Source organism: Propithecus coquereli, unplaced genomic scaffold (genome assembly GCF_000956105.1).
Source record: "Propithecus coquereli isolate 6110/MARCELLA unplaced genomic scaffold, Pcoq_1.0 Scaffold557, whole genome shotgun sequence".
In the NCBI taxonomy this organism is placed as follows: domain Eukaryota; kingdom Metazoa; phylum Chordata; class Mammalia; order Primates; family Indriidae; genus Propithecus; species Propithecus coquereli.
In genome coordinates, this window is record NW_012151474.1 from 523,425 (window position 1) to 546,903 (window position 23,479).

The window sequence follows — 23,479 nt, forward strand, 5'->3', positions numbered from 1 at the left end:
TGTCCTCGCAGCCAGAAGGGACCAGCTGTGCGGCACCAAGGCCTCACCTTCCTGGCCAGGGGCTCCGCCAGGAACCCCCACCCCCCCACACACCAGAGCCAGCAGCCACGTGAACCGACCAGTGGCCCATGATGAGTCATTGTTAGTGGAAACCATTTACAAACCAAACACCAGAAGCAGGTGACACATTCAGATTCGAGACTTTTTAATCGGAAGTCCTCATCCCCCATCCATGTGGTCTTTACGGCCCCAGGGGACACCTCCGATGGGACAGGCCCCTTAGCGTGAGCCGCAGGCTCTTGGTAATGCACATTCTGGATTTAAACAGTGGTGCACTTAGAGCACCAGCCAACACGGGCACGGTCCTGAGGCTCTGTGGCCACAGTCACCGTCATTCAGGGACTGCCTCATTTGACACAGAGAAACAGTCACACTCAGAGAGGCGTTTAGGCGAATCCTGTGAAAGACTGGAAGGGGACCCGGCCCGCGACTCCCTGCGGGCGCAGCAGAGCAGCCGGCGGGCAGGCGCAGGTCTCAGAGCTTCCAAGCCCTGCTGCCCCGGGCGCACCTTCTCCACGGCCCTCGTCCTGAGGCTCGGGGCGGGCGGCGACCCGAGGGCTCCGGCCACACCGCTTGCCAGTCTCTCTGGGAAGCAAAGCAAGCTGCAAACGGACTGAAGCTCGGGCAATGGGAATTTTTATTTTATTTTTTTAAAGGCCAGTCAGGGAGAGAGTAATCGGGAAACATTTCCTGGGACATCCTCAGGCTGGTCTCTGTACAAAGGCACCACAAGACGGTCACATCCGGGGAGGAGTCCCTCGAGTCCGGGGCGCGCAGCCCAGGATGAGCGGCAGAGGGAGACGCGCCCGCAAGTCCACGTGGGGACGGAGCCAGCTGCAGGCTGGAGGAGGGGCCGGCTCCAGGCCGTGCAGTCACTGCTCTTCAGGTGACACTAACCTTGCTAAAATCTTCAACGGGGTCCCCAAATGCAGGTGTTAACACAACAAGGGGCACAATGCCAGCAGAAGCAGCAGCACTCGGAGTGTTGGAGCTGCAGGGTCCCCGACAGGCCCTGGCTTCCAAAGTGCACCCCTACGTAGGTGCGGCTTTTCTAGAAAGCTGTCCTCCCGCCTGCCAGGGGCTTCCACATCTGCTGTGGCCACTTCTGGCACATTAACGCTCCTAAGAACTGCACCTGTGTAAGCCACTCAACTGCAGTAAACGCAGGGACCACTTCAGACGCGTGACCCTGCAGACTTGGCTCTGACCCCGCGGCGTGTGCAGGGAGTGCACGAAACAGACGCTGTGTCCGGAGCAGGCCGCTGCGGCAGTCACGTGGCCAGAACACGGCCTTGGTTCCACGCTAGAACTCGTGGCCGGGGCAGGCACAAGTGACAGTCACTAGTGACCCGTGTCACTAACCCCATTTCACTGGCAGGGAAACTGAGGTTGGGATGAAATGCTTTTGTCGAAAATCCACGTGAGTAAAGAGAAGCGGGAATTCGATCCCGGGTCCCCACCCCAGCCTGACCCTCCACTGGCTTCCAGGAGCTCCTTCTCCGCATGGTCCCCAGCCACCTGCCCGGCCTGCACCATCTGCCTCTTCCTGACCCCCGCGCGGGGCCACTTCTGCTGGCTCCATCCAGAGGAGACAGGGTGGGGCAGGCACGTTCCCCACACAACCTGCCTTACCTGCTCTCGCGGAAAGGACTCTTTGAAGGAGGATCGTGTTTTCCCTGGAAAACCACCCACGAGCCGAGGACATGCACGACTTCGCCACTTGGACTCTCACGTGCCCTGCAGCCATCCCGAGATCTGAGTTACTCTAGTTCATTGTTCTTTTGTTTTTTTTGGCAAGTCATGCTCAGCTTTTCCATCGCGGTACTGACAGACACGCAGCGTGTGTCACACGCCCTATGCCAAGCGTTCCGGGCGGCTGGGCTGGGCCCGACGGGAGGCGTGCGTTCCGGCGGGAAGGCCGCGTCTCCAAAGTGCATGCTGCTTCTATTCACAGGTCGAGTCCAAAGCCCTGGGGCCGCCAGGACGTGCACAGAGCTGTGGCCGGTCAGGAGGTGAGGGCCTGAATGTTCTTGAGCATCTCGTCGAAGGCCTGCGGGGACGGCGCGTCTGCGTTCCGGAAGGTGGCCTGGACCCGGCTGTACAGGCTGAAGGATTTCAGCTCCAGCCAGACGAACCCGAAGCGGTCCTCGTCAAAGAGAATGAAGACCCCAGGGGTGCGTTCGGGACTGGTGAAGCCATGGCCAGCGATGAGGCCGGTGCCGTAGAAACTGAAGAGAGACAAGAGGGGAAGCGTGAGGAGGGCGGGAGGGAGCCACGAAAGCACGCGAGTGGCCCCAGCTGAGCACAAGCCACGGTGGCATTCTCCAACACAGACACATGAACCAGGGGTGGAAGGGACACAGCTCGCCCCTCCCGGGCCACGAGAGCCCCTGACATTCAGCGCTGGGTGGACAACTGTCCTGCAGGAGCTCCCCAGCCAGCGGCCACAGTGCACCGTGAGGGCCACGTTGCCTCTCAGCTGGCCACGAGGAACTGGGAGCTGTAAGACTTTCACAGGATAACAAAGGTTTTTCTTCTCTGGCCATTCAGAGATTTACAGCGGTTGAAATCACACTGGAATGCTATTTGCATATCTGTCTCCGTAAACCCCAACCCCGGTCACTGTCATCCTAACTGCGCAGCATGAAGAAGGCCCCACCAAGACACCTGAGTGCTGGGCCTGCAGCACCCATCGCTCTCTGAGGTCAAGTTTGCAGGGAAATGCCGATCAGACCATCGTGGGCACGTGGCGGCAGCCGTCCAGAGGAAGGAGGACAAGAGACACACTTGACAAAGGCAGAAACGGGCGTCATGCCAGGAGACTGACTGACCCTCCCAAGGCCCCGGGCAACTGCACAGAAGAACTCGCCGCGACGATGAATGTTCTGGAGCTGCCCTGTCCACCAGCACGTGGCACGTGGCCAGCGCAGCAGAACCTGGATTTTTCATATTATTCAACTGTAGTTCATCTAAATTGAACCAGCCCTAAAAGACAGAGGAACCGGGCAAGGGCCACCTCCGTCTGTCACCAAGAGACGGCCAGGGTGGCCTCCAAGGCTGAAGGCAGCAGAGACCAGGTGTAAGGACGAAGCGTAGCGCGGCCACGACACCAGCCCCTTCCACGCGCTGTCTGGGCAGGAGTCCACCTCGCTGGCACCAGGTGCCGCCCGGCATGGCCGAGGTGGGCACGAGACCCCCAGGAGGCGGCAGGGGGGAGGAGGAGCTGCGTTCACTAGGGGACGGCAGAAGCACCTGCACGGACGTTACGGGGGACACCCGGGCACAGCAGTGCTACCCCAGGGCTCCCGCGGGGGGCGGGCAGGGCAGCTCTGTTCTCCACTCTCTACTGTCACGGCCGTCGGACAGTTTCGTGTTTCCCTGGACGGACCGTGAAGTCACTTCAGAGCCGGCAGTGCAGCTGCCCACCAGTGTGACAGGAGGCACCTGGAGGAAGCCTCCTACCCCGGCAGCTCTGAGGTCCCCAGGTGGAGCCCCCAGGAAGGGAACGGACAGAAGCCTCCGTCCCGAGACCCGGCTGTGCGGCCAGGACATAGCCCGAGTGGTCAGAGGTCCCGCCCCAGTCTCGAGGCTCCCATCGCCCGGCCTGCTCCCACCCAGGGCCCACTGTGTCCTCACCACATCCTGCAGGTGCGGGGATAGTCCTCGTTCCTCGAGCTCACGCCGACCGGCAGCACAAACGGCTGCCCCTGCCCGGACTGGGCGGGCTGCTCAACCGCGGCTGCCGCGTCCCCAGGCTCCCCGCCGTCCTCAGCAGGTGCCCCGTCCAGCTCCCCACCGGGCGGCGGTGGCTCCTGGGAGCCCTGCTGGCCGTGGCCCTCGCCTGCCTCTCGCCCACCTTCCTGCTGCTCCTGGCGCACCCGCTCTCGGACCTCCAGGACGATGCGCGAGAGCTCGTTGAAGTTGCGGAGGTTCTCCACATCGGGCAGCTGGATACGGTGCCTCAGGTCGATCTCCACCGTCTGCTGCCCAGCGGGGATGTTGGGGTCGCCCTGCGGGGCAGGCAGTGGTCAGCGGGGCTCAGGACCAGAACAGCAGCCTCTGCGCAGTGTCCAGCCAGACTCTGCCTGTGGCCAAAGGCCCTCGAGCCAGCGTCCTGCTGACTTAGGAACAATCCCGTACGAAGGAGCCACATGTCAGAGGCCCTCAGACAGCAGCACCTGGAGCAGCCCCGACAGGGAGGGGACTGGGGAGCCCAAACGCAGGGAGAGGTGGAGGGAACACGTCGCCCTGGTCCCAGGAAGCTTGGGAAGGTGGCTCTGCTCCTTCAGGACACGTTGGTACCACCTGCCAGAAAGCCCCCACAAAAACTATGTGATGACGGGCCAGGACGGCATGTGGGTGGCCCAGGGCGGGAAGTGAGCACCTATTCTTAGCAGCCCCCGGGACAGGGGCTTTGTGCTGGGCTCACCAAGGCTACGGCCAGGACAGGTGGGGGGACAACGGCCTGTGAACGCGAGGTCTCCAGGCGGCTGCACGTCGGTGTCACCCGGGCAGCTCAGCAGCCCTGTTCCCAGGCTGCCCCCCAATAACTCAGGTCCCCACAGAGCTGAGCCCAGCCTGGGACGGCGCTCACCGTGATCTTGGTGCCCCTGGCGCGCCGGCCGTGGAAGCTGAGCATCACGATCTCCAGGCCGTGGCTGCCGTAGGTGCCCTTGAACAGGCCGGGCTTGATGAGGTCGTCCGGGCGGCTGGGCGGCAGGTAGATGCGGCGGTAGGTCAGACAGTTGCTGCGGAGGGAGCAGCAGCATCAGTGCAGGAGGCTGTGTGGAGTGGGCAGGAAGGCGGCCCACGCAGCACCCGGGCTGAGCTACGTGGGGCGCGGCAGCTCAGCCGGGCCCTCGGGGTCCCCCCAGGTCTCAGGGAGCCCCCTACCCCGCCAACCCACAGCACAGGGCACAGGCGCTATCGTCCGCTTCCAACAGGGCTCCCAGAGGTGGGCCCTGCCACCTGGGAAAAGGGAGACATCCCCACACAGGACACTGCACAGGGCTCAGCAGGACAGGGGCCGAGCCAGGGCTGGAGGGAGACGACCCCGGATCAGACGGAAACGGTGGCGGCGCAGGGCGGCTGCGCTTACTCGTACTGGCTGGTGTAGATGAACTTCATCAGGATCAGCTCCTGCATGTGCTCGTGGAAGATGTCCTCCAGCGTGCGCCCCCACTCCTCCCTCAGCCACGTCCGAAATTCCTTCGGGAGAACACACAGGTGGTGAAAATCACCCAGCGCGTCCACGCGCGTCAGGACACACCTGTGAGGGCGCCGGGTGAGAAAAAGGGGAGCTGCGTGTCTGCGCGCCTGTCCGTGAAAAGCGAAGCTTCCGGGTCCTGGCTTTCCTGCTATGCCGGGGCCCAGGATCCCGACAGGAGGCAGCAGGGCCACCTCCAGGAGGCCGCGCCACAGCTGCAACCAGAGCCCCGGGTCAGCCTCACTTCCATGTCCACTGCTGGGACAGGAGCGGCGTCTTCACTGACCGTCTACACTGCACAGCCCTTCGGCCTGGTTCTCAGGCTCCTGCGAGTCTGAGATTGGGACCCCTCACCACCCACCCCTGAGCCACCATGGGCCAAACCTGTCCCCGCGGCTGCCAACGAGGGAGGCGCTGACACAGCCCGGCAGAGACGGTGGGTGGACCTGCCTTTTTAGAAAGTGCCTTCAGAGTTACGTGGCGCGTTCAGGGGGCACGTCTGCAACAGGAAGCGTTATAAACGCCACGTCCCCAAGGCTCGATGATTCCGTAAGCATCCGCAATCAGCACGCTAAGGATACTTACCGCTTAACTGTTTGATTCTACGCAATCAACATAATTTATCCAAACCCCACATTTCTGACTCAAAACAGTGATTCTAATGATTATCTAGCGTTAGCTCTACAAATTGAAGAGCAATTTCAAAAACCAAAAACAAAAAACAAGAAAGCCACAGTCTCTCAATTGCTTTAATATGTTACTGCCCCTAATTCTGACAAAGAACAGAAATTACTACAGTGACTGAACTAAAAAACCGTTAGAACTACAAGGTCAATACATAAAAATCTATTGGATTTTATACACTAGCAGCATAAACCTGGGAAAAGAAATTTTTCAAAATTCTCTTTATGACACCCTCACAAACCATAGGCCTCGGGGACGAATGCTATAAAGCGTGTGTAAGACCTCTGTCCTGGAACCACACAGCGCTGCGGCGAGGAAGCGAAGAGTGCTACGGCTGCCACAGCGACAGGCTGGGGACTCGGCGCTCCACCCGTCCATCAGACGTTCACGAGGAGAACGAACCGCCACCCTGCCTCACGCCACACACAAAAATCATTCAGATGGCCACAGACCTGGACATAACAGCAAAACCTACTGCGAAGGTACCGAACTTCTATTTAAAAAAAAAAAATGTTTTTGCAAATTAGAGGTATTCAAAGTTTTTTAAGGACTCAGAAAATAAGCACCATAAAAGAAAAAAATCGACAAATTACATTTCCTCAAATTAAAAACTTCCATTAAAGTGGCTAAACTTATGGAGGAAAGACTCTAAAAAATCAAATAGATGAGTAACAGATAAAAACGAAAGCAGGCCAGGTGCGGCACTCACACCTGTAACCCCAGCGCTTTGGGAGGCCGAGGTGAGAGGATCGCTTGAGGCCAGGAGTTCGGGATCAGCCTGGGCAAAACAGTGAGACCCTGTCTCTACAAAAAAATGTTTAAAAACAAAAGTAACTCAGTGTAATGAATGAAGATTTCAGTGTTACCACAGTGAATAATTAGATGTAAACTAAATACCATCAAGATGACAACTTGTGTATAGTCATGATCTTATTTACCGTGCGTGAAAAGGTCACAGTCGTCAGGACCAATTACTCAGAACAAAGATCTCTGAAGTATGTTTATTACATAACTGTCTTATAAGAAGCCGGGCGTGGCAGCATGTGCCCATAGTCCCAGCTATTCGGGAGGCTGAGGCAGGAGGATTGCTTGAGCCCAGGAGTTGGAGGCTGCGGTGAGCCGTGATTGTACCACTACGCTCCAGCCTGGGCGACAAAGAGACCATCTCTTTAAAAAAAAAATAAAATAAAATCACCTTATCAGGCAAGACACACATGCACAAGGAGCACACAGAGAGTCTGGGACACGTAAGACAACAAACTTAGTATCCACCAGGGCTTGCTCACTACGCGCAATCGTCACCTTCATCTTCACAGCAGCCCTACACGGCTGAGTGACAAGCCTGCTGGCCTCTGAGGTGCTGGTAACACGGCCCATCCTCCCGCCCGAAGCTCCCAGCTCAGATCTGCGGTGAGGCAGCTCGGGCTCCAGGACTGGGAGGGCCGGGGACCTGCTTATCGCCGAGCAGCCGGCAGAGGTGGCTGCCAGCAAGAAGGGTGGGGCCCCGTGACAGGCTCTGTCACCAGCAGCAGGCCCGTGGGCCACGGAGCCCGGGGCAGAGGCAAGTGCAGGGCAGGGATGGGCCCCCCCACCCTACGCAGAGGCTGAGGTGCCAAAGAGACTGCGCTGACCCACAGATGTGAAGAGGGTGCCCCGCAGCCCGGCCCCGCCGAGCTCGCCAGCAGCCAGGACTCCTCTGCTCCTCGGCCACCAGGCACAGGGCTGTCCCGAGTCCCCTGCTCCATCTTTTACCTCGAATTTCAAAACCAGATGTGTCACCATGGCCAGCCTTCCTGGCACGCCCTCCTCCCAAAAAGCAGCTCTCCTGATGACCCCCGCTGCTCTCTGGTCTGAAAGACTGAGCTGCGGGAGGAGAGAGGACTTTCCAGAACAAATCGACAGACAAGCCCTGTCCTTCCGACTCCTCGCACTTCTCGAGAGGAAAGCAGCGAAGACGGTGCAGGGCCGGGTGGCAAGTCCCGCTGGATGGCACAGCCAGGGCAGCTGCCGACGCAGAGGGACACAGCTGCTTTCTCCTGATGGGGGGCTCAGAACCTTCCCAGCCCAGCCCTGCCGTCTGGGGACGGTGGCAGCCCCGCCTGACCCGTCAACTCTCTGCGGCCCGGCAGAAGCCCCGAGTCCAGGGGGATGTCTAGGCCGTGCCCTGTCCAAGGCAGACTCAAGGCTACAGAGGGGCGCTGGGGACAAGGAAGGAAGGCTTGGTGACTGGGAGTGACGCAGTCTTCCATGTACGCGAAGACCAGAGGCTAGAAGAGACCAACAGAAAAAGGAGACAAAGGACAAGGCTGGGCCCCGGCCCGGCCAGCAGCAGGGGATGGGAAGGGACAGACCGGAGTTCCCACGGGCACGCCCTTGCTAAGACGACGCAGGCCAGCCAAGATGGACACCGTGAACGTCCCTGCTGTGGCAGGGCAGAGAGCCCACAACGGAAGGACAGGACGGGCGAGGTCAGGGAGCCACGCCAGCCACACCAGCCACACCTCAGCAGTGCAGAACAAAAGGTTCCTCCTCGCGGCTTCTGGCCTGTGCAGCGTCTGCCATGGCCGAGCCAGGCAGCAGTGCTGTGGGGAGGTCACACAGGCCACCAAAGGCTCTGTCCAGAGGCGACAGTGTCAGGTGCAACCAAAGGCCACACCTCACCTCAGCAAGGGGGGACGGACAAGCACCTCTGACGTCCGGGGAGAAGCAGGAATGCCGGTGAGGACAACAACATCAGCACGTCGTGGGGACACTGCATGTCCCATCCTCGAAACATACTGGGCCAGAGGCTTTACTGGGGGGCGCTACCTGCTTAATGGAACCCTACTTAGACTACCCCGAGGCCCAGAAGGAAAGACGGTGCTGCGGTTGGAATGTGTCCCCCAAAGTTCGCGTGTTGGAAACTTGTTTTTTATAGATTACCTGGTCTGTCATATTTTGTTACAGCAGCACAAGACAGACTAAGACAAAAAGCTTCCCCTTCTTAGAAGCTGGCAAAATACTGCCACTAAAATAAGACAGAGATAGCACAAAAAATATCAGAGCACATTCATTCCTCACTGCAAAAACGCGAAATAACAGCAAACAGCGCCCAGCAACCACACACTGAGATCCAGCGAGGTTTCTTCCCAAGACTTCAGAACGGTTCAATACTAGAAATCAATCAATGTAAGTCACTGCATTACTAGATTAGGACAAAAATCACCCGATGGTTTCCATAAATGCCTTTTTAAAAATTCGGGAAATTTCGAACCTATTCTCGATTAAAGCATAACACAAAGTCCCCTTAACGAAACACGAGTGGGTGAGTCTGTCCCTAACGCTACATGGTGTGTATCTTGCCTCCGACGGCACCACACAGGAACCACGGCCGCCATTGCCAGGGGCAGGACCAGGGCGCCACCGTCACCAGCACTGTGAGGGTGGCTCTGGAGGCCAAGGTGACACACTTCACAGGAGGGCAACGTTAAAGATACAAAAACTGGAAAGGAAAACACCAAATACCATCATCTGCAGATAACGACTACGACCCTGGAAAACTCAAGATAATCCAGTGAGGAACGACGACAAACGAGAGGCAATTCAGCGAGACGGGCGGGCGCCACATTAACGTGCGACGGCTTCTGCCTATGAAATCACCGGGTGGAGAGAGGCACCGGAGCCCTTTCGGCAGCGGCAAGAGAACAAACTGAAGAACGTGCTTTGTAACGCGCGCGGGTCTCCCTGAAGACAACACGAGTGCCCCGCGGAGAAACACCGACGCGAAGCCTGTCTGCCAAGCAGAGGCACGCGGAGTCTCAGACGGGACGTCTCGACGCCACGCGACGACGGTTCCCCAAACACCGACGACGCACAAAGCGAGACGTGACTCCAGTTGAAAGAAGCGACGCTGCGAGGCAGCTTCTGGGAAGCAGCTGATTCTGGAGTTCACGTGGGAGACACAAGAGAAGAGCCAGGAAAATTCCAAAACGGAAGCGGCACGCGGCCGCCTGGCCCTACGGCGTACAACACAGTGAACAGAGCTACGACGGTTAGAACAGCGCGGCACCTACGCGTAGACGGACGGATCACAGCTCAGCACGCACAGGGCAAGTTAGGGCAGAGACGGCATTTCACACAGACAGAGAAAACGTGGCTCGTTCACAGCCAGCGTGAGGATAACCGAGCAGGACCCCACGGAAGCACAGGGTTGAGCCTCGCGTTTCACACCAGGATAAATCCAAATAACCAAAGATATGAACGTGAGAAAATAAACGCGAGCTCATCTGTGAACATAACAGCAGAGTGGGAGATGGGATTTTTTTTTTTTTTTTTTGAGACAGGGTCTCGCTCTGTTGCCCTGGGTAGGGTGCCTTGGCATCATCACAGTTCCCTGCAGCCTCCAACCCCTGGGCTCAAGCCATCCTCCCACCTCAGCCTCCCAAGTAGCAGGGACTACAGGCGCACAACACCACACCAAGCTAATGCTTTTGTTTTATTTTTTTTTTTTTTGTAGAGATGGGTCTTACCAGGCTGGTCTTGAACTCCTGGACTCAAGCGATCCTGCTGCCTCAGCATCCCAAAGCACTAGGATTACAGACATGAGCCACCATACCCAGCCAGGAAGGGATTTTTAAGATGATGCTAAGAGACTTTTAAGGAAATGATATATTTGATATAAAAATTTAAAAATTCCATAGAATTCAAAAAAAATCAATAAGGCAAAAAAATTTGCAACTCATACCTAGATTTCCTAATAGATAAAGGGGTCCTATGAATCAATTCGAAACATACCAACACCACCCAGAAACAGAGGGATATTAACAGACAGCTCACAGCCAAGGAACCGCAAAGGTCCTGAACACGGGGCACTGTTCTCAGCCTCGCTCAGAAGGACAGAAACACCAACTCACCACCAATGTCAAGATTCCAAGAAAGCATCTTTCTCACCCTAACTCCCGGGCGTTTTTCCAGTTCTCACGAGGAGCGCGTGTTACCACGTTTACAATCAGAAAAACACTGTTCCATGTCAGAATCCGTGCACCCACACGTGGAAGTCAGCTGACGGGAACTTGTTTGGATCCCACGGCATGCAGCGCCAGAAACACATGGCTTTCTTTAAGATCTCAACAGCTGAGGAGTTTCTATTCTTGGAAAATACGTCGACATTTTTCACTTAAATGTGAACTGCAGGAATCACATACATGTTGCATGTATGACTACATGTAAAATGACAGTGTCACAAATGAAAAGCATTCCCATCATTTGTCGTCCACACGTGTCATCCACGCAAGAAAACAGAACTCACTGACCTTCACCGGACTCCGCGTACACACACCTTGCTCATCTCAGCTCTCCCTGCAGCTCTCTGGCTAGCGGGGAAACCACCAGAAAAAATGAGAAACTAGCTGAGGAAGGTGTACCCAACAAATGACTATAAGCTACGAGTATCCTATATTTTACAAGTTCAAGGTCTTTTTAAAACTATTTGAAATGGCAGTGTGACTGGGACCTCAGAAAACCACAGCTCAAGGGCAACGTGAAAACAGTCGGGCAGACGCAGAAAGCCCAGCACACAGGCTCACCAGCCGCCCTGCCAGGACCCGGAACCCTCCGCTGGCCTGTTCCAAGGAGGGAAAACACAGAAGCCCCAAACACAGCCCCTGGCTCTCCCTGCAACTCGCACAAACAAGCTTCCCAGCAGCCCCTCAGGAGTGATGCTCCCGCCAGGGGCAAAGGAGGCCAATTAAGGAAACAGCCGCTTCTGTCTGGTTCATTCCGAGGGGCGGCAGGGACCAACGACCCGCACTCGCGCACACACGCCCATTCGGTGCTGCTGCTAACAGCACGTCAGATGCGTTTTCTGCACTGACAACGTCAGGCTGCACCACAAGAAACGGCCATGTTGCAGGCTGCCTGCTGGCAATTTCGCACCCTTCGACCTCGTTGAGGGGAGGCCCGGTCAGCCACCACGGAGAGCAAAGGGCAGGTGCGCGTGTCTTCACAGGGCCCCGCCCCCCGCAGGCCCGCTCACCTCCTGCCTCCCGCCAGACATCCTGTGGTGGTCCGTCTGGTTGCACTTGGTGGAGAACTCGTCCTTCTTCACAATCTTGAATGTTCACAATAGAAGGAAAAAGGACATCGAGGAACAGTTAGTCACAGCATGACGGGGTGGCCACGACCACCCCTCCCTCACCTACATCCACCAAACCCACCCACAGATGCCCAAGATGCCACCAAAATGGCCGTCCAGAGGCAGTGCAGAACCGCCCTTCCCAGAGCAGGAGGCGGCGGCCACGCGTCCCAGAGGGGAGTCTGCGACTTCCCAGTGCGACTCGGAGGCGGCACGGGGGCTGTGTCTGGCACAGTGTGCGGGGTAACACGGTGCTCCTTGGGGCGCCATCTGCCAGGCCCCGTCGGAGCAGAGTTCTTTGTTCCGAGCCGATACTCTTGCAAAGAGGAGAAAAGACACAGAGCAACGGCAGCTGTAAGAACCAGTGGTTCTGACCCAGTATGGATGGTCGGAGCGTCCAGAGTGAGTCCGAGGAGTTCCGCCTCACCAAGACAGCACCAGCAATGCGCAGTGGGCCAGGGCAGAACCTCCCTCCCCTCCCACCCGCTGTGGCACCGGTCCACAGCACGCCTGGCTGGCCCCTGCACGGACACCCGGCACGCTGGGTCTAAGGGAGGCCCAGGCTCCCACGCACCTGGATGTGGCCGTTGTGGGGCCCTTTGTGGCCGTACATGCACTCCACCGTGGCAGACTTCCTCTCCATCAAGTGGATTCTGAAGAGAGGCTTGAATCTCATCGGGTCATCCACATGCGGGTCATGGGGGGGCAGGTACATCCAGCCGATGATGAACAGGCCGTCCACCTGCAGCAGGTGGGCAGGGGGCCACGCGCAGGCTCAGGTGGGCGGAGCGACGGCGGCCCCGTGTGCGTGCCCCGTCTCCTGCCCGGCGGTGGCAGGCAGCGCACACCCCACCTCTGAGGTGCTGGGCGGGCGTGTCAACTAAAGAGCCAGACCCGAACCTGAGCGAGCGCTTCGGCGCCGACTTCCAGCTCCACAGCAGGGAGGGGAGCGAGCTAGACGACGTGAGACCCCCAGTTGGGGCACTGAGCTCACGGAGGAAGCGGAGGGGCTTCTCTCAACAGGGAAGAGGCTCAGGAGACGAAACAAACGCAGCGCGAGGGCCCCGTTTGCCTGGTCCGAACAAGCCGACATCAAAACGCAGCTGTGAGGCAGCCTGGGAAGCTGAAAACAGCCTGGGAAGCTGGGTGCCAGGGAACACTGAGAGTCGATGCTACTTTAGTCAGGTGTGACGGCGACCTGGGGGACAGGTCGGGAAACACCTGCCATGCTGGAACAGAGGGACGAACCGCCACAGGCCTGGATTTGTTTTAAAATGCTTCAAAACAAAAGCTCAGGGAGGGACAGGTGCCGGGAGTGAGGCGCCTGCGAGGACGGGAGCCCAGGAGGCGACACCTGCAGGTGTGCAACCTGCCGTCCTGTCCCTGTGTCCCCCCTGGGTGTCGAGGGAGAGCATGTGAAAGCAGGGGCAGCCCCATGCCGGCCCGGACAGCGCCTGACCAGAGCCACCCGCTTCTCAGAGAGCTGGACCCACCGCCCCAGCCCCGAAGCCCGAGGAGAGAACGTGCGCGTCTCTGCAGCCGGTCAGTCTGAGACGAGAGCGAGCTGCTGCTGCTCTTCCACGGGCTCATTTCCCTAATTACCCCGCTTTTCAGAGGCTGCTTCTTTTCGTTTTTGTTTTCTGCTTTAACTCTGTTACTCACTGTCGGCAAGAAAAACAATTATCACCCTCCCGACTAAAAGAAAAGAAAGCAATCTGCCCGCGCTGAGAGCTGCCTGGCTTGTCTCCGGAAGGAACATTCTAAAAGCAAGGCTCATCCCAAGTGACCTTAAATGCAATCGACGTTAAGTGTGTTTCTCGGTGGGTGCTTCCGCCGAGTCACAGAGAATGAGCAGCGTCTGTCCCCACCAAGCCCCGCCTGGTGAGCCACATGCACAGAGTGACCAGTCACCCAGTGACCTGCGGACGCCAGGCCCCAGAACTTGCACGGAGCTGCCCAAGGCCGGCGCAAGGCCACCGTGAGGCCTGCTATGGTTAAACAGCGCACATGGCTGAGCCCTCGACTCGGCTCCCTGTCCTCTAAGTGCACAAAAGAAGGGGTCAAAAATCTAAATGCCAGCTCCCTGCAAGGGCAGCTCACTTCGTTTTTACTGTGGCGTCAGCTACAGTGACACCTCAGGTCTAACCGCACACGCCCCCAGGGCACTGGCCTTCTGCTCAAGGGAAAAAGAAAGGGCCAGTGGCTCAGGCCTCACTCCCAGCACTTTAGCAGGCCAAGGCAGGAGGACCCCTTGAGCCAGGAGTTCGACGGCACCACTGCACTCCAGACCGGGCGACAGGGCGAGACCTGACTCTAAAAAATAAAAAGGGAGAGAAGGCAAGCCAGCAGGCCACAGGGGACACCTGCACCACAGGGGACAGCAGAGGGCAGTGACCTTGCTCCGTAAGCAACACCTGTCAACACCCAGAAGTGTCAGAACACCTGACTGTTTCAGTGGGCCAAAAACGAACAGCTTTTTAAAACAAATAGGCAAGCCACTGAGAAGCACACACAGGAAGACTTCTGCTTCCAGTTCCAACCAAGGAGCCAGGGTCACACCGACCCTCCTGCTGAGACCAGCCACAAAGCTGAACCCACCGAAGGTTTCTAAATGCTGCTTAAAGATACCAGGGAACCACCGTGGTCACCCAGAGATGAGGCCCCAGACCCTGAAGAGAAGGGACAGGAGCAGGGCGGCCTCCACCCCTTCCCAGAGGCCGCCGCCCACTGTGGCTGGGCAGAGAGGGCTGCGGAGGTGCGTGCGGAGGTCAGGTGCAGACTGGGGGGGCGAGAGGGGGACAGACAAAGCAGGCTCATTTCCCTGGTCCAAGAGTCGCTTAGCTCCTCCCCACCAGGCGCCGCCCGCGGGGCCCTCACACTCACCACCACGTTCAGGAGTCCCCCGTAGGGCCCGATGTCCGGCTGCCACAGTCCCAGAATGTGTCTGTACCGGTGAAGCACTGCCAGAGAGAGAGAAGGCCTCGCGTCAGACCCCGCGCTGCGGCAAACCGGGCACGGCACGGGACAGGGAGGCATCGTGGAGAGGCCGCCGCGAAAGGCCTGCGGGAGAGCCTTGAACAAACGTGCACCGAACCTCACCTACAGGTCTCCAGAGATTTCTAAGAACGACACTGTCTTAGGGAAGCCTGAATGGAGTGAGTTTCCTATAAAGTGATGAGCTTCCCACCATGGGGACTCAAGCAAGGCTGGGGAAGCCCTCTGCCCGGAGTCCGACAGAGGAGGTGCACGGAGGGTGGAGCGCCTTCCTCGTGCCCAGAGACCAGCATCTTCACGGGTGTGTCAAAGCAAAGCCAGTGTCCTACACGCTCTAAAAAGTTAAACCACACCACAAATGAGTCCTCCTAAAGCAAGGCTATCACAAAACCAAATATATTCACTCAGAAGAGGCGAATCGCCGGCTGTGGTGGCTCACGTGTGGAATCCCGATCCTCCCAGGCTGCGGCTCCCGGGAGGATCACTGGAGCCCGAGAGTTCGAGGCCGTAGTGTGCCGCGATCTCGCCTGTGGAGAGCCACTGCATCCAGCCTGGGCACACAGCAAGACCTCATCTCTAAAACAAAGAAAGAAGGCCAGGCATGGCGGCTGACACCTGTAACCCCAGCACTTTGGAAGGCTGAGGTGGGAGGATTGCTCGAAGCCCTGAGTTCCAGCCCAGCCTGGGCAACAGAGTGAGACTCTGTTTCTACAAAAAAAATTAAATTAGCTGGGCGTGGTGGTGCACGTCTATAGTCCCAGCTACCCAGGAGGCTGAGGTAGGAGCATTGCTTGAGCCCGGGAGTTCGAGCTGCAGTGAACTGTGATCACACCCCTGCACTCCAGCCTGGGTGACAGTCTCTTAAAAAAAAAAAAAAAAAAAAAGCCAATCGAAAAAGTCCACATACTGTATGATTCCAATTCTATGACGTTCTGCAAAAGGCAAGACTATGGAGACAGTGAAAAGGCAGCGGGTTTCTGAGAAGCCCTGTGGTGGCCGTGCAGCGCAGCCAGGGTGAGGCACAGAGCAAGTTAATCACCCACAGTGTAAACAGACGTCAAAACATCACAGCGCGCCCCACAAACATGTAGTCATACAACTATTACTTGTCAGTTAAAAATAAACGCTTCCCTGACAATCGATCTATGAGGTTAAACAACTACACAGGAAGAGGAAACAACTGCATTTCCGTCTTGTTTGGTTTTAGCTACCATTCACTCAGCACTTCACTCCTGCAGGGGCACTGAGGGCCTCAGGTGCCCCTTCGTGTGTGACCCTCCCGCCAACCCCAAGCAGCAGGTGTTCCGGCCCTTCTGACCAGAGGGGAGTAAAGAGGGAGCCTCCAGTGGCGGGCAGGGCCCCTCTTCCTGACCCCTACCCCGCCCCTCCACACTCTGCCCTCTGGTCCCACCACCTGCTTCAGAGGCTAAGATACTAGGAACCAGGACACTGGCTCAAAGATCTAAACATCAGGCAGTTTTTTAAAAAAAAAAAATTTTTTTTTTGGAAACAGGGTCTCACTCTGCCACATGGGCTTGCAAAGTGCAGTGGTGTCATCGTAGCTCACAGCAACCTCAAACTCCTGGGCTCAAGCGATCCTCCTTGCCTCAGCCTCCCAGAGTGCTGGGACTACAGGCGTGAGCCACTGCACCCAGCTTATGCAGTTTAGTACCAAAAATTACACACATGATTAAAAAAATGAGAATGTAAATAAGAAAAATGCTGCCCTCTTATTAAATGCTGTTGTAAAATCTGGTAATAGATTCCCAGCTGCTGGGACTGTGCACGTTTGAACCCCGGCTGAGGGCCTGTTACCAGAGACGCCAGGCTCAGCCCAGAGTCCTGCCGCGCAGGCCTGGGAGGAGCCAGAGAACCTGCATTTTAACAAGACATTCCCCAAAGATGCTGATGCTGCTGGCCTGGGACCACACTTTGAGGACCGCAGATCTGGCCCAACAGTAGAGCCTGGAAAACGTTAGAATAATCTTTTGGGGTGGACACATTCCTGTAATTCCAGGCGTTAAAATCGCTAACAGGAAACACTCCATCCTGGCCCTGCCAGCTAACTCCCGGCTGGCAACAGGAAGGAACGCAGAATGACGAAGCATGAGACCGGCACACTGGCAAAACCAAACGCAGAGGATGGACTGCGCAGGCGCTCCGCACGGCCCACCGGCGCCGCTCCGCACGGGAGGGAAGGCACAGAGCACCTTTCTGTTTTCACACTTCCCAACCACCTCCTCCCTGCCTCTCGGTCCCCGCAGTGTCACCAGCTCCGCCTGGCAGGCTGGGGCTGCGCAGGCAGCCTTCCCAGCAGACTGCTCTGTTCGGCCAAGTGCCCGAGTCACCTGAGGGTCAAAAGTGGCCCTCCATCGCCTCACCATGTGAAGGTGATGCTGCCCCCAATCCTGTGTCTGCTTAGAGCAACCTGGAGCGCCACCATCAAGACCTAGCACCCAGCCGGGCGCGCTGGCTCACGCGTGCAATCCTAGCTCTCTGGGAGGCTAAGGCGGGTGGATCGCTCAAGGTCAGGAGTTCGAGACCAGCCTGAGCAAGAGCGAGACCCCGTGTCTACTAAAAGTACAAAAAAAATAGAAAGAAACTAGCTGGACAACTAAAAATATATAGAAAAAAAATTAGACGGGCATGGTGGCGCATGCCTGTAGTCCCAGCTACTCAGGAGGCTGAGGCAGGAGGATCGCTTGAGCCCAGGAATTTGAAGTTGCTGTGAGCTAGGCTGACGCCACGGCACTCTAGACAGGGCAACAGAGTCTGTCTCAAAAAAAAAAAAAAAAAAAGACCTAGTGCCCTATGGCTACACTCGGTCATTTTCAAATTCAAAGTGCACTGCTCAAAGTCTCCCCAGCAGCAGCTGGGGTCTACCCCTTGGAAGCTGCGGAAAGCTCCCCCAGCACACCCCTGGGACAGAGGGATGATGTCACTGAGTGACTGTCCACTTGTACTGAAAAGCCCAGGCCAGGCGGTTCCAGGCAGCACCGTGAGATCGATTGTTCTCATCAGGTCTCGCTCCATCAGCGGTGCTCTCCCGCGGGGCTGGAGAAGGCACTGCATCGACTGCGAAGCACCAGGAGCTGGTCGTCGATGACAAAATGTTCTAGAGAGGCTATTTCCAGAAGGTTTGGGAAGGGACAGCACTGATGTCTTCAAACGTGCCCGCGCCTCCCCTGCAGTCTCAGCCCCTCCCCGCCCCGGACGCTGTTCACGCAGCCCCCAACGTGTCTGCTGCCCTCGGTCTCCACCCGGCTAGACAGGTCACCTCCGCGCCTGTTCACACACAAGGCAGGTTTGTTAGTCGCTGTGCAGGCAGCTCAGACGCCACCCAAAGCACGCTGAACACACCAGGCATCCCTGCAGTAACTTCGCGACTGTCCCCTACGTCACACGGGCTCCAGTTATCAAGCTGCAGCTGTCTGCCCAGGCTCCAACGGGATGCTGGGAAAAATTCTGTGAACTGCTCTGATTCTTTCTGCTCCTGGCAGGATTTGTCAGGAATTGGGTATTTATAAAACTCGCAAGTGGGTGTGCTCCCAGCGGGCCACACTGAGACCTGGGCACTCTGACAGGCTGAAGGGACCCGCAGGGCGGTGGAGGCAGGGGGGGTCCAGGCCCGTCAGTGCGGGCAGGTGTTTCCGGTCTCTGTCTTCACCGCTGAAATTCACCGTCTCCATCTCCACCAACCACTCTGAGCTAAAGCAATGACCACAGCGTTAACGTCCTAAGACTGTGGCTTAGAAAAATTTCCAGATGAAAGAGGGACTTGGTTCTAGAGAATGAACTGGTGCTACCTGCGTTTGTCCACTGTGAGTATGTGATTTTTTTTAAATCATATATGCTATTAAGATGTGATTAACTAATAAAGCTTAGAAGTCAACTACTCACATTTCATCTTAGAAAAATTTTGAAGCTTCCACTGTTCTCTCCTCTCTGCCTCTGCATGACTTTTTGCAGTCACTTCCTCCATAAACAACCAACGTTAAAATGTGCACCACAGAGTGATCTCGATCGGTGCTACCCAAAGCCCAGAAGCTGCTGGAGAAACCCGACCCACATACAGCTTCCCTGGGGTCTGCGCTCTGACGTGATCTCTGTCATGGCCAAACCACAGAGCGACACCACGGCCAAGTGAAAACACAGCGAAAGCCAGGTCAGCTTGCTCTGGGGACCCAGCAGTCCGGTCTGTGCTCAGACCCTGTTCATGCGGGTTCAAGGCGTGCTCCCTGCCGCAGAAGCGAAAGCCAGCGGGAGGTACATACGGCAGGTGTACACATCTCTGTACTCCATGTGCTCGTAATCGGGGAGAATTTTCATAAAACGTCCCGACTTCACACGCGGGTTTATACCTGAATAGACACAGCAGGGAAAGGGCTAAGGATGGGTCCTTTTTCAAGACTGTTTTTTGTTTCCTTTTTTTTTGTGAGTCAGAGTCTTGCTCTGTCGCCCTGTCTGGAGTATAGTGGCATCATAACTCACAGCAACCCTAAACTCCCGGGCTCAAGTGATCCTCCTGCCTCAGCCTCCCGAGTAGCTGGGACTACAGATGTGCACCACCACGCCCAGCTAATTTTTATATTTTTAGTAGAGATTGGGGTCTCTCTCTCATTCAGGCTAGTCTCAAACTCCTGAGCTCAAGCGAACCTCCCACCTCAGCCTCAAACTTCTGGTCAAGCAATCCTCCTGCCTTGGCCTCCCAGAATGTTAGGATTACAGGTGTGAGCCACCATGCCTGGCCTGTATTTTTATTTCTAATCTTTCTTTGGACACAGGGTCTCGCTCTATCACCCAAGCTGGAGTGCAGCGGCATCATCATAGTTCACTGCAGCCTCGAACTTCCGGGTTCAAGTGATCCTCCTGTCTCAGCCTCCCAAGTAGCTGGGACTACGGGCATGTACCACCACACCCAGCAAATTTATTTTTTAAATTGTTTTAGAGACAAGTCTCGCTATGTTGCCACAGCTCACTGGGCCTCAGAAGGGGAAGGGTGGGTGTCATGGCCAACAGGTATCTGGGATGACCATCCAGGGAATCCTTGCCCCATAAGACACTCAGCTCACCCAGTGTCACCATGCATTTGTTTTGTTTTTTGATAAAGGACGACGTTTCTCTGCCTGCTAACTCAACGTCAGACCTCGCTGCCGCTGAACCAAGGCTGGCCGACTCAACCAGCTGTTCCAGGAACTACAGTTGATTTTCTTCTGCTACCTGTTCCCAAAGCTAAGTAATTTTCCCCTGGACGTGCCTTTCAAAGCAAATTCACAAAAACATAGTTCTTCTATTGTTAAAGTGAAAACTAAAATTCGCTTTGGCTGGTGCAGATTATATGATTATTCTCTCTACATTTTGCATAAATTTTCAAGGGGTCAAGAATCAGCAGTGAAAAATCTCCCGCCAGGCACAGTGGCACACACCTATAGAGGGAGGATGGTTTGAGCCCGGAGTTGGAGGCTGCGGTGAGCTGTGACCACACCACTGCACTCCAGCCTGGGCGACAGAGCGAGGCCCTGTCATTTCCCGGTGTCCCCTCTCCTGCACCCACTCCTGCTCTGCCGCAGCCACACCGTCCCAAGCCCAATGTGCCCGACAGCCTCTCCCACAGGACAGTGGAACGCGGGGCCCAGCAACCCCTCTGCCCCCCAGCCAAGATGGGCTGTACCTGTGCACGCTGCTCCAGGTGGCACTAACACCTGGGCAGACTCATACACCCGTGTCCCCAGCGGGGTGTTACTGCTGGTGCTTACAACACTTAGAAATCTGTCTTCACGCTGCTTTGAGACAACACGGGTCAAATGGCTTAACAAACTCAAAGAGCTGTCAGCAGAGGAAAACGTGCTCCGTGAGACACCCATGGAAACCACTGACCACCCAGAGCAGCCGACAGCTTCATCCACGGAGCGAGAGATGGAAACGATCCTGGTGCTGAAGAAAGGCCGGCTGGGGAGGCAGTTTGGGGCTGAGGACGCTGAGTACTCCGTGAATGTCGCCCATGACTCCAGAAAGCAAAGGATCCAGGGAAAAAAGAAATCGGGCATCGGAGGCTCAACCTGCTCAAGGAAAACTGAGGGGAAGGTGGAGCTTCGGTGGGGCAGGTGCAGCCTCTCTGTAACTGAGCGGCTGGATGGAGAAGGCCACCCAGGAATCATCCGCCCGCGTCCCGCCGGGCTGGAGGCCCAGGCCCAGAGCAGCAGGCAGCGCCAGGAGCACCAGAGCTGTTTGCTGTGCGGTCCCCCTTTCTCAGATCCAGGGGTCCGGGATGCCTAGCAAGAGATGCCGTACCCACGATGCACAGAAAAGCTAATGACTCGGTGCCCCAATCCTGGTGGTTACCACCAGTGCTGTATTTAAAATGTAGATTGTGAGTGTAAGTTAGTGTCTGAGAAAACGGAACCAGGGGCCAAACTGCCTTCATCATTCATCGTTGCTGTGTACCGTCCACTTCTGGTTCAAAGTGAACACTGGACGATAACAGATTTACTCACGCTTCGCGTAGACGTCCCGACAGGACACGCCCGTGATCTCCAGTTTCCGTAAGTTTTCGCAAACACCGTACTCTGTAACAAGAAACAGTTGCTGAAATTTAAAACCTAGAAATCACAAAGCAGCAGGAGTGGACAGACTGCTGACGTCTGCGCAACACGGGCGAATGCACGCGTGGCCTTGGCCCTGCCCCCAAGTGTGCACCGCTCATTGCGGGGACCTCACTGGTCTTCCCCACAGTCAGGCAGTGCCCTCGTTCACCAGTGATGCCATTATTCTCTTTGTCGGCGTCACCCTCGGTGAAATAATAGTCTGCACTGTCTATTCTGATGAGCTCTAGAAGGCTAACCCCACAAACCAAAATCAGACAATCCCTGGTTTATGAATAAGGTGTGGCAGAAATTCAGCCGTCTGGACACAGTGCCACGTCCCCACGGAAACGCGATCACCACCGGTGTTAGCGCCCAGATGGCCACAAAGGCCTAGTCAGTCAACCCCGTGTGCCTCATCACGCCACCAATTCTGTTCCACTCAGCTGCGAGGCCAGTCCTCGAGGACCATGTGAGACACAGGGAGCAGGTGGACATTTGTCCCTTCTGCACCAGCTGCCCTGGGCCAGGGGTCAGTGAAGGGATTCCTGGCACCTTCCCACTCCCCGTTCACACCCCACTGCAGTGCCCTCCTGCCCCTCCTCCCTGTCCCCCTCCCAGCCCAGCTCCACTATTCAGAGTCACCACCCGCATGTCCCAACCCACACCTGCCGGCTCCTCCGGCTCGGGTCGCAGCCAGCCTTTGAAAGGACAGCACCTACTGAGCCGACCTCCCTACCATGGAACGGCCCTCGGCCCCAGCAGCCACCCACGCGCCAGCACCAGGCCAGGCCTGCCAGGCATCGCTGCACTGCGTCCCGCCAGCCAGCCCATGAGAGGCACCGTGTCATCTGTCTCAACACTGAGGAGACAGGCTCGGCGAGGGGCTGTGACTCCCACAAAGGAACCAGCGCTTGGGGTCAGTGAGGATTCTGTCCTCACTGCAAACCAGCCCAGGGAACAGGAACCTTATCCTCCCTTCACTCAGGGCCAGGGATGATAACCGAAAATCAAGCATAAAGAAGCGCAGGGGACACTCTGAGAACCACCCTGCCACCTGCTGCTTGTGATGACACAGTGAATGATACCAGCTCACTCCAGTTTGCCTGACTGTCCGTGGATATCTCAGGTGACTGGGATGTGACATTTGCCTCCCAGGTGGGACCAAGGACTGGGAAGAATCTCCTGAGTGAAAATTTGTCAACGATGGAATACCAATGAGGAAAATTACATAATTTCCTCTAGAGAGTTTTGTTTGTTGGTTTGGGAGAGTTCTCCGACGGTCCGAGGCGCCTGCGTAGAACGGCAGGAATACACAGAAGAAAAGTCTGCTGCTGTTTCTGTGAGTCTGTGGAGGCCAAAGGGCGCTCAGAGCCCACAGGCAGGCTCAGCAAGAGCCAGTCTCCGGGGAGCTGGGATAAAGCGTGCAGTCTGAGCTACAAGTGAGCGCAGCAATAAACGTCTTCACTTCTCACCTGTAAATGAAAGGGATTAGACTACATCTTCTCTAAATTCCCCTTCCACACTCTTAACAGTCTCCAGTTCTAACTGGAGAAAAGAGCATACTCATCAGCAAACAGTCACCGCTGGCAAGGGGAGGGAAACGGCCGCGAGCAAGGACGGGGCAGGCAGGCTCACTGCCGCAGCGCTGGCGGCCACCCGACCACACCTGAGACGCTGCCCACATCCGCGCTCTATTAAAATCTTGTTTCAGTTATGCCGATGCAACACAATCTGCTCTTCCAGTCGATTGCTGGAGTCAAGTTACTTCTGTAAAGTCGCCAAGGAGGAAGGGGCTGCAGACGCCGTGGCAATACGGACCAAACAGAGCGCCCGGCGTCC

At 56.7% G+C, this 23,479-nt stretch overlaps 1 protein-coding gene across 2 annotated transcripts; it reads right to left on the reverse strand.

The window, feature by feature from the left end:
• Window positions 1-215: 215 nt before the first annotated feature.
• Window positions 216-21,617, reverse strand: FBXO31 (F-box protein 31). 2 transcript variants are annotated; one of them, XM_012657697.1, is made up of 8 exons: window positions 21,551-21,617; window positions 14,946-15,022; window positions 12,637-12,804; window positions 11,964-12,038; window positions 5,159-5,268; window positions 4,655-4,808; window positions 3,697-4,070; window positions 216-2,288 (listed from the first exon to the last, which is right to left on the reverse strand). In XM_012657697.1, the coding sequence occupies exons 3-8, from the start codon at window positions 12,775-12,777 to the stop codon at window positions 2,066-2,068; spliced, it is 1,077 nt and encodes a 358-aa protein (XP_012513151.1). In that variant the 5' UTR covers window positions 12,778-12,804; window positions 14,946-15,022; window positions 21,551-21,617; the 3' UTR covers window positions 216-2,065. The 2 variants fall into 2 exon arrangements, with proteins under 2 accessions (XP_012513151.1, XP_012513150.1); XM_012657696.1 differs by lacking the exon at window positions 21,551-21,617 and adding an exon at window positions 19,331-19,476.
• Window positions 21,618-23,479: the final 1,862 nt, after the last annotated feature.

Excerpts from the sequence above, each read along its gene's own strand:
- FBXO31 (XM_012657696.1), bottom strand. The coding sequence starts at position 19,385 with ATGAAAATTCTCCCCGATTACGAGCACATGGAGTACAGAGATGTGTAC. Across the intron at positions 4,809-5,158 it reads ATCTACACCAGCCAGTACGA|CAACTGTCTGACCTACCGCC; the intron begins GTAAGCGCAGCC and ends CTCCCTCCGCAG. Across the intron at positions 4,071-4,654 it reads CCAGGGGCACCAAGATCACG|GGCGACCCCAACATCCCCGC; the intron begins GTGAGCGCCGTC and ends CCTGCCCCGCAG.